The sequence below is a fragment of the Nannobrachium achirus genome, assembly GCF_963921795.1.
Source record: "Nannobrachium achirus genome assembly, chromosome: 3".
Classification (NCBI taxonomy): Eukaryota; Metazoa; Chordata; class Actinopteri; order Myctophiformes; family Myctophidae; genus Nannobrachium; species Nannobrachium achirus.
Window position 1 is genome coordinate 20,864,740 of NC_137812.1, and position 16,776 is coordinate 20,881,515.

Genomic DNA, 16,776 nt, shown 5'->3' on the forward strand with positions numbered 1-16,776 from the left:
CTGTGTTTGCATGCATCCTGATGATCTGACCCCTATTAAGGTAATATGGTAATTGATCATTGTGAACACAGTGATCTGATTTACGCTTCCATCGTTCAACAGTTCTTTTATTATTATTATTTTTTTGTCCCGCTTTTACGTCTTTTGTTTGAAAATGGCACTTCTGCATTCCTGGAGTGTGGAAGTGCCCGGCACTGTTTGGTCACTTTTGGCCCAAGAAGTCACGATTGTGTATTTTAGGGAGTGAGAGTGTGTCTGAATATGTAAGAGACGACATTGTGTGGTCTTCCTCTAAACATCAGTGGTAAAGTAACTAAAATACATTTACTTAGGTAATGTACATGTACTTAAGGACAATTTTGAGGTACTTTATTTGAGTATTTCCAATACTTTTACTCCATTACAACTGGGATAGAATATTGTACTTTTACTCGTAGTAATTAAGAGTAGTTAAACTTAAGTTATGGTTACTTTGCAGACATAAATGATAATATTATAAAACATACATAAACCACTTTAGCTCTATTTTATACCTATGCTATTGGAAAATAGCCGATCTACAAGCTCGCAACACGCCACGGCACGTTGTGAGCTTGTAGATCTGCTATTTTCAAACATTTTGTACTTTTACTTTGGATATTTTAAATACATTTTGATACCAACACTTACTCATACATTTTACATACCGTACATTATTTATATATTGCAGTATTGATACTTTTACTCAAGTAAAATATGTGAGTATTTTTTCCACCACTGCTCAACATGCATGTACACAGGCGCACATGCGCGCGCGCACACACTCACACACACACGCACGCACGCACGCACGCACGGCACGCACGCACGCACGCACGCACGCACGCACTCACCTGGCAGGTGTCAACTCCTTTCGCCAAGTCTCCGGCACAGATCATGGTGTCGTCCAGTAGGCCTACATACTTCGCCATACATTGCTGCTTAGACATCAAGGGAATGCGGGCATATGACAGCTTGTCTGGATTGTTCACTGAGGGTCAAGAACACAGAGAGCCAATGAGAGAAAGACACACAAAATGGGCTGTATTTTGATTGTCCTAAGTACCAGCTCTTATGCCAGTGGCGGTTCTACGCGGAAGCTTTTGGTGCTTAAGCACCAGTATTTTCCTGACTAGCACCAGTATTTTCCGGATCCAGTATTTTCCTGATCGGGGCTTGCAAAATCGGGAGAGAGACGAGACGGTCAGACGGAGAAAAGTGTGATAACCAAGTGCAGTACTACTCCTAAACAACAGGAGGCGTCGGCATGCCCCGAGGCAATAAAAAGCAGAGAAGAATATTTCAAGTCCCTTGAAGCGTCAACACGACTCGCACACAACACAACACACACACACAGACAGATACATATACCAGCCGGGCGGCATCGAGGCATGGAAAGATTCTTTGGGAAGCCCTCAACTCGGACAAAATCTGCACATACACATACAACAGACTACTGAGATGAATGTCATTTAGACAACTAGTCTAGGCTCATAACAGCAGTGGGATGAGGAGCTTAGTGACTATAGTGCAGTAGGTGGGGAGTGGATTGATGGCTAACTTAAGTATAGTATTTGACATGTGGTGATATTATAGTGTATATATATTGTTGCTTTAACCACAACGTAGTGAACCATGTTAATATGTAAAAGAAATCAAATAGTGTATAAACCTGTTATATTTTAAATGAGTTATTATGACTGACTAAGGCATAATCTGAGCAGTGAACTCTGCTGATAAGTTAGAAAAGCAGCAACCATCCAAAAGCGAGTGTCACTCACTCACTGCATACCTGATTCCCTGCTCTCAGTTGGGGCAAAATTTACCTAAAGCGAGTGGGCGGGTTTATGAGCAACAACAGGAAGTGAACTGGTCTGGGACCACTGCATGCAACATGTTTGTGTTGTTAAGAGAGAGGGGCTTTGTTTTCATCAATCTTTTTCCAAAAACTGGGACAAAAAAATGGATAAACAGGATAAAATATGCTACTCTGCTGTTGATTGTTGCTTCTGGTTTTGGAATCTAATTCTTCTGAATGGTGAGTACACTTGACTGCTGCTGCAGCTTGCCTAACTCTTTTCTTGATGTCAAAAGTTGTCCGCTGAGACAAATGTTACTTAAATCATCAGTTGTTTTGCTTAACCTAAGGGGTGGGTGGGGACTGGGAGAGGTGAATAGGGCAAAATGGCTGCAAAACTTAAAAAATAAATTAATAAAACTGCGGTATAGTATAGACTTAGCCGCAAATTGCAACACTAGATTTTTTTATACTCGGATGAATCTAGGGTTGCAATACCTCCCATAGGGATCCAATGCATGAAAACAGTTTTTTGCTATCTGATTGTATTAAACGACTTCAAACTCACCAATATTGTGGCTCTATGGAAAGCTTGGAATTTACTCTTGCTATCTGCAAAGTGTTTGTTTCTGAAAAATCCACCGTGGAATTGTTATGATTTTATTTTCTGTCAAGAAATTCAGTTCGGGTGATTATTTTTTCTAAGTGCTGGAGTTTGGAAGCGCTCGTGGGAAGTCACTCAGCAGTCCTGTGTACCAGCTGGTTCTGTCACATAGCCTAATGCAGGAGGCAGTGGGACGTGGTGTTATAGAAGACGAGCGCTTCCTAAGTTCAAGACTTAGAAAAAAAACATGGCTGCTCGGATTTTATTGACAGAAAATAAATCATAACAATTCCACGGTGGAATTTTCAGAAACAAACACTTTGCAGATAGCAAGAGTAAATTCCAAGCTTTCCATAGAGCCACAATATTGGTGAGTTTGAAGTCGTTTAATACAATCAGATAGCAAAAAACTGTTTTCATGCATTGGATCCCTATGGGAGGTATTGCAACCCTAGATTCATCCGAGTATAAAAAAATCTAGTGTTGCAATTTGCGGCTAGTATAGACTATCTTGCTGGCTGGTGCATGTGGAGACTGAGAGGCAAAGGGAAGTGTCCCGTTCCCGATTGTTTAGCAAAGAATTAAACCGCGGAAATCCGAATAAAACGCGTTCAAATCCGCGAAAAACCGCCAATTTTCGCACCCCCTACTGCTCAGGGCTAGAACCGCGCCTGTCTTATGCCTTAACTTAAAGGCCTGTCCATACGTTCTCCGACCACCAACTTCTGACATGCAGCTTTCCAAACTCTAATTCGGGGTAATGCTTTTCAGAAGATGCGATTAACGTCATTTTATTATGGTCAGAGACAGTATGGACAGGCCTTTAAGTTAAGTTAAGGCATAAGTGAGTACTTAGGGATATTTCACTTTCAAAAATAACTTTTGGTCATTGCATCGTCTAATCAGGCTTGTATGAACACCCTGGACACATTTCAATTCGCTTGATTCAATATTTAGATAGGAGGGCCCCATGCACACCCATTGTAACTTGAAACTCCATTTTAACCATTATAGATTCATTAAAAACACAATTTTTTTTAGTGACTCATACTACCCTCCTAATACATGAGCAGGCCATGTTTATTTTTATTTTTATATATAACTTGTTTTAATTTATTTTTAATAATTATTTGGGAAAATGGGGGACATTTTTAAAAAATAAATGAAAAAAGTTATCAAAAAGAACATGGCCTGCTCACGTATTAGGGGGGTAGTAGGAGTCACTAAATAATGGGTGTTTTTAATGAATATTATATTTCTACATCAGACACCTCATTTTGCCTGAGTTTCTATGTGTACAGCTGGAACGGTGTATTGTACTGTATAGCTTACAAATGGTGGCTCTGACAAAAAGAGCTGGAGGTGCAAGATTCTCATTAGGAGGAGGGACAAGATCAGAAATGACATTAGGATCAGCCCAGGTTACAGAAACAGAAGAAGAAGAAGAAGAAGAAGAAGAAGAAGAAGAAGAAGAAGGAGAAGAAATACTGCAATTGAATATTGTACATTGAATGGTACAGTAAATGTATGAGCTCCCAAGACAAACTGCATGACATATTCTACCTACTATTTGATTATCTTTTCAAAGGTACAGTATATTGCTTGTCGAGCACTTTGTAGCTTTTATTTAAGGTGTGGTAGTGAGCAGTTGGATACGTACGAAATGCAGTGCTGCCCCATCCAGAGATCTCACACACCCTTCCAGCTGGGAAGAGCTGGTTTGGCAGACAGGCAGTTTTAACATAGCGGGTTTCCTTGGCGCAGAATGGGCTGTCGGTGACTTTCAGCTGGAGTAATGCTGAGACACAGTGAATGAAATGGTACATCAGCTTCACTGACTTACATAGATGTCAACATTTTTTAAATAATAATAATAATGATGATAACAATAATAATAATAATAATACATTTCTCTTTCCTGTCTTTATCACTAGTCACGTGTAGTCTGGACTCTTTAAAACGCCTACAAGAGGTAAGTTGTGAAAAATCACCCCAAAGCTGCTCTGAATGTTATGCATTCTACATTGGGTTACCCTACTGCCTAAGCCTATGTGTTCAACAATGTTGTAAACGTTCTTCATACTGGAGTTATGTCAATTCATTCATCATTCATTCATTCATTCATTCATTCATGTCAATACATTCAGAAAGGTAACTGGCGCTTATGTAAACGCATGGCCTCACCAACGTCATTATGAGCAGTTCCGATGTCTGTTGTCCTGTAATCCTTGTGAACGATGGCTCTCTCCACAGGGATGACCTGGACATAGTCTTCATGTATCGTAAGGTCCACTCCCCCCAAGACCACCTGCATGTCCCTGAAACTGGAACTGGAGAAACAGCCAGTGAGTCATGTATCCAGAGATAACAATTGTAGGAGTGCGGTTGCAGGCAGAGAAACGACGTAGATGTATTCCTCTTTGGAGAGCCAAGTAGCACTCCTTTTACTTCAGACAGTGAACAACAAAAACAACAATAACTTGTTACAGAGGTAATACGTCAACCCCCCAGAGTTTCAAGTAACAATATCTAGCCTATGCATTAAAGTGAATACTGCCTCTGGTAAGTAGGATGAACCGTATTATAAACAAGGGCTAGAACTCATGCAGTGAATTATAAATGTACTTAATAATTGTCCTGTGCTTGTATATCCACCACAATGTATGAATAAATAAATATTGTCATGCAGCTAAACAGGGCATTGTTACTGATTACATTTGTGGGAGAGAGCCCAGTTTAGGGTTTCTGTTATTCTGTTTTTACTAGCCATTGACCGATAAAATGTTTAATCAGCCTTTACCGGCCACTGTGGCCAATTGATTAAATGCTTAATTATATTATTGCCCCATAATGACTAACATCAACACAACAAAACAAAATCTGTAGGTTTTGCATATAAAGGTTGAATGAGATGTAAGCCCCAAACATGTATGAATTTGTTAAGCTACTTTGCAACAGACTGAGCAGTTCGCTCAAGCACAGTTTAGTCCTGATGAAGAAATACTGTATGACGATTCAGTTTCAATAACACACCACCTCATTACAGGTTTAGAATGATTTGTGCATAACTAAATTGCATAATGCTTTTACATAAACCCATAACATAGCCATTAGTGCATCTTACATGCAGGTAGCGGCAGTCAGAACCCAACAGGATGCAATGAGGACGCCTCCACAGGCGTGTTTGAACGGCTCAGATGAGCCAGTGGTTCTGGTATGCAGGGACGCCTGCCATGGATGATCTCCAGGACCAGACTCCTTGCCTCCACTGATCCTGGGTGAAAAGCCACGCTGTGGCCTGCCGCACTGGGAGAACTGGGCTGGGAGTGCTGGAGACATAGCATGAGGGCCATGGAAAGAAGGATATGTGTGTTAAAGGACGACTTCAGCCATTTTTGATTATCGTATCATTGGTCTAATATAATATGGTACCATTTTTGTCTACTCACTCGTGCAGTGGTGGAAAAAGTACTCACATATTTTACTTGAGTAAAAGTATCAATACTGCAATATATAAATAATGTATGTAAAATGTATGAAAGTGTTGTGTCTCGGAGGAGGGCTGTGGATAGTTCAATAGCTTACCAGTGACATCATTGGTAGGCAGCTTTGGTCATTTCAAATGAGCAATATGTTGCATTTATTTTATAAATAACATTGGGCATCAAGCTAAACTCATAGTCTCTCTCTGCAAACAGTACAATGAGTCACAGAGAGACTAGGGTTTGCTAGTCGTCCTCAGCTGAAATTTCCTCAAAGTAATCAACACAATAATTGTCATGAACTTTGAATTAATTGATCAAAGTTACCTGGCTCGGGAACACCATCACATAAGGGGACCTGGCAGTACTCCCATTTTGTCTGTGAGTCAGTGGTGTAGCACCATGGCATTCTCTCATTGTCTGGATTACGGCAGTAGTTCTTGTCCATGCCTCTGACAAAAAAATATTTAGGTAGGTACAGTAAGTAGGTAGTACAGACAGACTGACAGGCGGCTAGAAAGATGGATATATACTGTAGATAGGTAGATGTTTGGTTGGTTGTTCTTACTTGCATGGGTAGTTTTGGGGCGTGAGCTCGTGGCTGTGAGGTGTCTGGGCTGACCAGCTCTGGCAGGTTTTGCCAGAGACTGTCCTGGCAACCGTCCCCCGATAGTCTCTGCCGTCGCCAATGTAACAGGACAACTCTGGGACGATGGTAGGTAATGGATGGAGAGAAGAAAGACAAGGATCATTGTTTTGCATTTCGTTAGATAGGCTAACCTTATACCAGAAATATTAATGTGTGCCAGAGTTGTAGATGCACAAGAGGGGGAGCGTTTCGCTGTTTCTACATGTCATCTTTTCGACAACCAAACCTAACCCAAACCCTAACCCTAACCTCCGTGGGGTGAGGTGCTATCCTGCCGACGCTCCCTTGTTGAACGAGCGAGATTTCCCGCACAAGAGGATGCTAGGAATTGCTCAAAATGTATTGATTTAAAGCAGTGGTGTGTAAATTGTGAATTTTGCTACTATTTATATATAAATGGTGCATTTATATGGCGCTTTTTATCTAAACGCTTTACATACTACTGTAGATTGTGCATTACATTCACCCATTCACACACACTTCTATGTTCAGTTCAACCATCCTAATCAGACCTGAGATGCAACTTTTCTCTCTAGAAAGCTACCATGAAATCTATAATATTAACTTCAAAACTAGTGAAACGTTCAGGGGAAAGGTGGCTTTGTAAATACATGTGTTTGTGTAATTTTATTTTAATGTAGTTTGCCTTATAGGCTCTATGTTTGTACCCTTGGAATCACAACAGAACATATGAAATGACAAAACGTGATTTATGAAACTGCGGAGGCTTGTTTGGGCTTGTGTGTACAATGACAACTAATAACAGATGCATGACCATTTTGCTCCACTCTATGCTAGACCATATTCACCAGGCGGCCATGTTTGAAATTTGCATTGAAAACTGCACCCACATAGGGTGGCAACTAGGGTGGCATTTCATTGACTTAATGGCAAGATGGCCACCGTGTGAATATGGTCTATGAGGGCTGCTGGGGAAACGGGGCATTGCTACCTAAATGGATTAATAGACAATTAAGAGACAACATAAGAGAGATTTAAAGAATACATTGTTGCATTAGGCCCAGATTGTCAACTTGTTGATCTGCTATGTTTCTATTTTCCTTACGACAAAGAATATAAAGTATAGGGCTGTTAGTAAGTTGTTAAATTACTAAGATAGTGTCTGGTATGTACTTTGAGTGGAAAGCGGTTGTCAGGAAACATTTTCAATGCAACCATGCAGTGTCTGTCCCTGAGGCAAGGATACTCTATACTGATGCTCAGTAACAGAACAGTAAACTATAAGCTTGCGAACATCGACATCTAGCTTATATTAACACAGGGTCAGTTACGAATTAAATGCCCTAAAAGTGAAGAATAGAATTTAAATAAGTCATTGTCATGAACTTAAGTGGTCAAAGCTACCTGGCTTGGGAACATCACATCTGGGCACCTGGCAGTACTCCCAGCGTCTATGTGAGTCAGTGGTGTAGCACCATGGCATCCTCTCATGGTCTGGATTACGGCAGTAGTTGCTGTCCAGGCCACTGACAAATTATATGTAGGTAGGCACAGAAAGTAGGTAGAACATTTAGACAGACAGACAGACAAAGATACAGACATGAATACGGCTAAATACATGGCTTTAGATAGGTAGATATTTAATCGGATGTTCTTACTTGCGTGGGTGGTTTTCGGGCGTGCGTTCGTGGCCGTGAGGTGTCTGGGTCGACCAGCGCTGGCAGGTTTTGCCAGAAATCGTCTTGGCAACCGTCCCCCGATAGTTTACGCCCTCACAGGTGAAGCAGGTCATCTCTGGAACGATGTTAGGCTCTGATTCTGAGGACGGGAAGAAGTAGATGGATGGAGAGAAGAAAGACAAGGACAATGTTTCAGTGGAGAGAGAGGCTGTTTGGTTTGGAAAACACAAGGTTCACACTCGCAACCCCAGGTCTGTGTTTTGAAGTGTCCCTGAGCAAGAAACGTTACCCCTAAATACTCCCTGATGGGCACTGTATCAATAGCATTAATAATTTACTTATATCAGTTGAAAACTTTCGGTACTTTAAATACATTTTTATACCAAAACTACTTTTACCTAGAATTCCAGACTTTCACTTGTAACAAAGTATTTCTAGATTGCAGTATTGATACGTTTACTTAAGTAAAACATTTGAGTACTTTTTCCACAAAAATACCCTAAAGGAGTGGGGAACAAATTATTGTGGGCTTGTTAAGGTGAGTACACTAATGTTATCATCACTATATATTGTAGGCTCGCTAAGATGTTAACTTAACTACTTCTAATTCTTAATTATTCCACCCATTTAGTGGCACCTATTTAACATTCTACTTTAAATTAGTAACCAGTTACTTTTGCTATGTTATAGTTCAATTATATAGATGTTTTCCCATCAACGTGACCTTTGACACGGCACATTCACACAGTGTAGTGTCATCAGCCCGTCAAAAAAAGGCTCATTGTCATGAACTTCACTAAATGGTCAAAGTTACCTGGCTCGGGAACACCATCACACGTGGGGATCTCGCAGTACTCCCAGCGTCTCTGTGAGTCAGTGGTGTAGCACCATGGCATCCTCTCATTGTCTGGATTACGGCAGTAGTTGCTGTCCAGGCCTCTGACAAAAACAAGGAGGAAGGTACAGTAAGCAGGTATACGGTAGGACGAACTGACCAGACAGACAGACAGACAGACAGACAGACAGACAGACAGACAGACAGACAGACAGACAGACAGACAGACAGCTGTCTAGATAGAGGCATACTGTAGATAGGTACATATCTGGGGTTCTTACTTGCATGGGAAACTCTCAGGCGTGCACTCATGGTCGTGAGGTGTCTGGGCCGACCAGCGCTGGCAGGTTTTGCCAGAGACCGTCCTGGCAACCGTCCCCCGATAGTTTCTGCCGATGCCACTGAAGCAGGTCAGCTCTGGGACTATGGTAGGTGGACAGGACAGGAAGAAGTAGAGGGATGGAGAGAGTAAAGACAAGGATCAGTGGATCAGTGTTTTTGGTAGAGAGTTTGTCAAAACAGAAGCTGCCTGGTTTGTGCCCTGGCCTCGGTCTATGTGTCGAAGTGTCCCTGAGCAAGAAATGTAACCACAAGCTGCTCCCCGGGTGCTGATTCATAGCGTTTACTGCTCCTAATATTTAGCATGTAAACATACACCATGAGGCCGATTTGAAATATTTGGGGTGGAGGTTCTTCCTTGGACTGCTGGGAGCGAAAGCACAAGGTTTCATTCTGATCGGTCCTGTGGTGCTGGAGATTAGCTGTTCACAAAGGATGCGCACACACACACACACACACACACACACACACACACATGCACACACACACGCACACACACACGCACACGCACACACACACACACACACACACACACACACACACACACACACACACACACACACACAGACACACAGACAGACAGAGATTCCTATGTGCATCCACAGGCGATTTGGACTGATAGTCTTGCATACATTGAAGTGCTCTGATTAATAGATGTGTTTTGAAATGGACGCCTTGTTATGTTGAGTTGTAATTTAACCTATTCAGGGGCATGGAACTAATAATATTTGAGGGTCATTCACTACATCCTGTTGTTGTATAACAGTTGGTCAAATGCTAGCGTTCCCAAATGTCAGGCATGTCTATGGCACCACACTGGTTATGTCCACAATTAAGTCATAACTGGTTAAAAAGTGAATGAACAATACACAGAAAAAAAATATATATATATAATATTGTGTGGCAATTGGACATAGTTGTATAAACCAAGAAACAGGCAAAAAATAGTAATCAAATAACTCAAGTTAAATAGTTATAGTCTTACCTGCAGCATTCACTGAGTTCAGAGTATGCAGCCACGTGAAGAAGAGACAGCATTGTATTATCATCACATGCATTTCTGCACTCTAAAACGTTGATAGTGTTTAGGAGAGAGAGCATCAAGAACAGTAGAAGGCAAATGGCTGTTGTTTTATATTCTCTAGCCTAGACCCTCCACCACAAGGGAGGGGTCAAAGGTGAAAGTGATATGACTTCTGTGAAGTCATCACTTTAGATTGGATTAGGGATGCAATGTTTTACATAAAGATCTTTATTGTCATTATAATGCATAAAGCAGCCCAAGAGGATGGCAGTTTAAAGGAATAGTTTGATGTCAAGCTCTGTGTTTGGGAGGAGCCATTGTATTGAGATAATGCATATGTAAAACATAAACGGCACTCCTGATTGTCTCCTCTAGGGAGATGTTCCTGTTTGTCTGTTGGTTTTGTTGTTGTTGTTGTTGTTGTTGTTGTTGTTGTTTTCTCTTTTTTTAATGAAGAAAGAAATCTGAATACCGAATTTGAAACATTTTAACAACAACAAAACATGTACAGTAGGAGGGGCAGCATAATTTCAGATGGGGGATACATATTGGGAAACAAGTCCAAAAAAATCACACAGTAACTTTACAGGAAAAAAACAATGTCAATGTCATCACTATATAATATAAGCGAACATGGCAACACTGGGGAATGTGGGGGTGGTGGGGGAGGGGGGGGGGGGGGGGTAGACTGACGACGTCACATCATCAAGGAGCTTTACTCTCCCTCATTGTTGAACAGTTAATGCAATTAGTAAATCGATCATCAGAGTTGTTAAACTTCCCAATTCAATATTATTGTCTCTTGAGAGGCAAAACTTCTGATTGAACAAATTCCTTCCCTACTTGACGTCCACCCCTCTGTCCAATAGTGCAGTTTTTTAAAGGGAAAATCTATTATTATGGATATAATAAGTACACACTGTGATTATTTAGCAAAGCAAATACATGGATATTATATTTCAACACATATGGACAATCCTGCACCTTGACATGAACACAGAGATTACACACGTTTATTGATAGACCAAAAGTAGCTATATGGTATGGAATGAAAAGTAATTAGACCCCTCTTTTTATTTTCTCTCTTAAAATTGCTTAATACAAGGCAAAATACTTAGTTTCCATACAATCGATTCTTTGCATTGCAAAACTATTCCATACCGATTATCTGCATTGTAAAACGATAAGATACAAAACGGTATGCTATTTTGCTTTTGCATATCGATATAGCAGATCATTGCAAATTAAAATAGATTTTTCGATTCAGTCACGTTACAACCCTAATATTTTGTATGTCCGTGGCAAAAAATGTATGTTGAGAAAAATGTCTGACACAAGCCAACATGACGATGACCCCTGCTCATTATTTAGCTTGATTGAGCAGTCTTCTCAGTGAGTGAGTGAGTGAGTGAGTGAGTGAGTGAGTGAATTGAATTGAATTGAATTGAATTGAATTGAATTGAATTGAATTGAATTGAATTGAGTGAGTGGGGGGAGTCTATGGTCAGACTCTCACTCACTCACTGAGTGGTCAGGATCCAGGCTAGTGGATGTCATCAGTTGTTAAAAGGAGGACGTCTCCCCTTCCTTTGTCTGTCTCTCAGCACTGGCAGTCTGTGGTGAGGTGTCTTCACGTTAGGAAGGTGAGTAATGTACTGAACTCTTTAGGCTAATTCATCATTTGTCTCATACTACAGCGAGGTTCGAGGTTCGAAAATAATTGACTTTTAATTAAAGGTATGGCAAGTGATTTTCTTTAGTTATAATATGTGTTAAAAAGCACTATTCTGATATTCATTGCTATAGCGTTTTTATTTTATTTTGTATTGACTGGAGTCTCATGTCCTTCCAGCTCTTAATTAAACAGAGAATGCATTTTCAGGCCAGGATACAGAGAACTCAATCAAGCTACACAGAATAAACAAGTGACATTGGAAGTGATGACACAAAGAAATGAGCATACACAATTGGAAATGTAACTCTTTATAACTTAAGCTGATAAGCTCTATCCTGATTGGCTGGAATTTACCAGAACGAGGTGGAGAGACCCCAGTTATTGAACTCTATAATGTAGCGATGATTAGTACTGTATCAAAATATAGCTTTTCTATCAAAAGCATAACATGTTCCTCTGAAACATAATTCCTTGATTTCTTTTTTTAAACGAAAGAATATCACTTACCCTACCTTTAAATCACGTTTACTTGATATCAGTTATGTTGTCATTCAAATATTTTTTTCTTTTTTTCCCCCCATTTGAATCACTTATTAACCATTTATTCAAATTGGTTATGTTGTCATCTTATGGCACAGTGACCCTGCCATAATTTAAGATTTAACTTCTGAATTAGAGAATGCTAAACCGCTTCTGTCCATTTAAATTGTCCCATTAAAGAACATTTGAATCGACCATTGGAAATATGATATATATGTGCACAGTCATTCTGCTTCATATTTGATTTGGGAATGGACAACAACACTTCATGGTAGTTCCACATAGAGAAGTGCTAGATCAAGCTCACAACGTATCACGTTGTGAGTTTGTAAGTAAGCTATTTTGGGCAAATGTACCCCCCAGAACTGGGGCTCAAATGGTTAAATGCCAAGTATAAAGTTCTTTTCAATCTGTCCTGAATGGAATGTCTCAAGTTTTCCTCATCATATTCTGTATTTTAGGGGGAAATATTTACATATTTACGTATTGTGTTAATTTGACAAATGATAAATGTACGGTGTTGTTAAAGTAACAATGTAATTCAGGGTGCCGTGGATGAAAACATTATTTACAGGGGTTCCCTGAGCCCAACCTCTGCAATAGATTGATATGATTGTTTAGTTAACAGTGAGTGAACTATTTACTGAGCCTTTTGAACCTTTGTCTCAGGTCACCATGATGCAAGGAGCCGTGGGGGTGTTGATTCTATCAGCGCTGGTATGTCTGGGTTCAGGTCACCATAAAGGACATAAAGGACACGATCATGGAAGCTGTTTTTCAGCTAATTCTGCCCAGATATATTCTAACAGACTTAAAGGTAATAGAGCTTTTCAGAAATATATACTCTGATATCTGATATCACAATTCAACAATTTAATAAGAATATGTATGTGTTACGTTAACCGCATTACACCCTAGCGTCCCTACTTTTGTCAAATAAAAAAAAAACAGATCTACAGTATACAAGCTAAAGTGTTGTGAGCTTGTAGCTATTTGTTGCACAAGGAGGAATATAGGGTTTAAGTGCTTAAGAAAATGTTGCCCCTCTGTTATTTTTTAATTTATTTCTCACATATCGAACCCATTGCCTTCAGGTGGTGAAGATAACAATGCAGACAACACTGCAAACATCCTCTCCATGGTGACATCAGCAAACAAAGGTTTCGCCTTCCAGCTGTACAGGCAACTGGCCGCTCAGACGGACAACCAAGGCAAGAACGTCTTCTTCTCGCCCTCCAGTGTCAGCCTGGCCCTGGCAGCCTTGTCTTTAGGGGCCCGTGGTCAAACCCACCAGCAACTCTTCAGTGGTCTGGGCTTCAACAGCTCCTTGCTGACCCAGGCTGACGTAAACCAGGCCTTCCATGGACTTCTGACCGGAGCAGCAGAAGACATCAGTGCAGGAACTGCAGTGTTTGTGAGCAAACAGTTCGAGCCACGGCATAAGTTCCTGGAGGTCCTCAGGCAGTCCTACCTGGCGCACGGGGAGGAATTGAACTTTAGAAATGCTACAAGGAGTGCTGCGACCATCAACAAGTATGTGGAGGGGAAGACCCACGGCAAGATAGACCAACTAGTGAAAACCGTGGATCGTGACACCCTCATGTATCTCATTAGTTACATATACTACAAAGGTAAGATGTAATTTCTGAGCTGTGTGAGCTGTATTCAATTCTCATGTTTTTAGAATCATTTCATTAATCATTTGACCCAAAAGTAACAACAAAACAAAGGATTCCCCAGACCCAACGTTGAAAAACTGCCTCCTAACCAGTGTCATGGCTACTACAGTGACCTTCCCTCACAAGTTATGTCTTACTTTTGTTATCGTTGTTTCTACGCTGCTTTCTGTCAAACAGGAAAATGGCAGACTCGGTTTGACCCTGCACGTACCAAGGAGGATAAGTTTAATTTGGATGAGCAAAACCAGGTACTTCATCCCATAACACTTATTGTCTTACTGAATGGCTTTGTATTAGTTTGTCTCAAAGCTAACCACTATTTGCATTTTTATGTTAATATTGTTATTAGGGCTGGGATGCGATTACAATTTTTAATCTAATTAATTACAGGCTCTGTGATTAATTAATCGCAATTAATCACATTTTAATCGCACATCGATATTTGACCTGAGAAACATTTTTTATCAAGTAAAACACATTTTGTTGTACGAGTGAATCAACAACTGAGATTTTTAAATCTAAATTTCGCATCCACTGGGCCAAGCAAAGCACTCTGATCGGCTACTTCTCCCTTTGCGTTTGTTGTCTCTTCTTGGTTGGTGCATCGCTATGATCGGTATGCCCGAAACTGAAGGTTCTGTGGTGCAAAAACTAAGTGCGATTAAAATGCGTTATTTTTTTTAATCGCGTTAGTTTTCTGTAATTAATTAATCACAATTAATCAGTTAAAGTCCCAGCCTTAATTGTTATGCATTAAATTAACGTGCAACACTGTTCACACTTGCTTGAAATGCTGGCAATTTACGGTTATATTTAACATGGGCATCATAAGTGAACTCACCTAAATCGGGAACGTCATTGGACCCAAAAACCTGTCATGGCATGGGTTGGGCTCATCTAATGATCCGCATGATGTTGTTTCAGGTTCCAGTCCAGATGATGAACATGGAGGACCAGTTCCATACCTACTATGACAAGCAGATCTTCACCTGGGTCCTCCGTTTACCCTTCAGCAACTCCTACTCCATGCTGCTGATGCTGCCTGACAGAGGCAGAGGTTTGGCTGAACTGGAGGAGCACATCTGTCCCACGCACTATGCCGAATGGCTCAATGGGACAAAGAAAAGGTTTGAAATTACATTTGAAAAAAGCATATGCCCTGTTTTTTTATTTAAACATTTCTTCAGAAATAGCCTGCAATCTGCAAACTCACAATGTGGCCTGTTATGACATGCCCAAAATAGGGACATCATGGTTTAAGTGTTTTTTTTTTTTTTACACTAAAAATGTCATAGCCTATATTATCACTTATCCAAGTGTTTTATGTTTCCTTTTCAGGGATGCACAAAAGTACAATATCTTGATTCCCAAGTTTTCCATCAACACTAAAATGAACCTGAACAGTGTGCTGCTTCAGATGGGAATAACGGACATGTTTGATGCTGCAGCTAATTTCACTTGCATTTCACGCAGCGGCAAGCTGTCAGTGTCACAGGTAAGAGCTGTCACAAAGAATGACTGTCTATTTGTCCCTTCTTTTTTATGTCAGGGACCCCACATTGATGATGTATTTGGCTGTGAACCCCCATTTGAAAAGGTTTTGTGCCAGAGACCCCATAAGAAAAATGATTTAAACTGTTCCTCATTTTAATGGGACCCCCCAAGAAAAAAATTAAATAAATCACTGATCTAATCATCTATTATTTATGTATGTGCAGGTTGTTCATCAAGCCACACTCGATGTAGACGAGACTGGAGCCACCGCGACTGCAGTCACAAGCGTGGGATTCGTGCTGAAAACCGCGCGTCGCGTCCCTGTACTGAAGTTCGACCGTCCCTTCATGGTTCTCATCGCTGACTCCTCTGACAACATACTGTTCATGGGAAAGGTTGTCAATCCAAACATCTGATGAGTCAAACCGTCTGTTCACATTCAAGCGCTGCATAATATCATGTTGTTCCTTCATTTTATAACCTTGACATCTCTAGGCTAATAAGTTTGTAGGCTACCTGTGTGTGTCGTTCTTGGCTTGCTGAGTAGTTTGAAATGTAAAGTCAAGTGCAGACCAGGGGTAACATATTAGGTTCCTACAATACAAATGTACAGGCAATAAGCATACTTCATGACAAATTGGTGGAGAGAGTCAAGGTGGGGAGAAAGTAGGGAGAGTGACAAAGAAGAGCAATGGCCGAGCTGCTCTGGGAATTCAACCAGGTAATCGCTGTCATTCATTGGAGCCTAACTTGCTAATAAATAGTGATTTCAAATTGTACAATATAGGCCTATATACGGTATGTCCACCTCATATAGTGGATTATTTTAGGAAAGCAATCTATTATAAAATGGTTTGGCATTTGCTTCATATTTCATTCAGCATCATTTCTTGTAATTGCCTAAGATTTTACAGTTAAATTGGACCTTATAGTTAATTACTCACAAAAGGTGTGTATACCTATCATCTCTGTATAGGGTGGAAACCTCATAATTCCACA

General features: G+C 40.5%; 1 protein-coding gene across 1 annotated transcript; it reads left to right on the plus strand.

Moving 5' to 3' along the window:
* Positions 1-13,308: 13,308 nt before the first annotated feature.
* On the plus strand, positions 13,309-16,193 carry LOC308282090 (serpin A3-5-like; the record flags this gene model as incomplete). The annotated part of the gene is made up of 6 exons (XM_080722434.1): positions 13,309-13,421; positions 13,699-14,235; positions 14,461-14,531; positions 15,208-15,410; positions 15,622-15,778; positions 16,002-16,193. Exons 2-6 carry the CDS (start codon positions 13,743-13,745, stop codon positions 16,191-16,193), a joined length of 1,116 nt encoding a protein of 371 aa, XP_080578560.1. The 5' UTR covers positions 13,309-13,421; positions 13,699-13,742.
* Between the last annotated feature and the right edge of the window lie 583 nt (positions 16,194-16,776).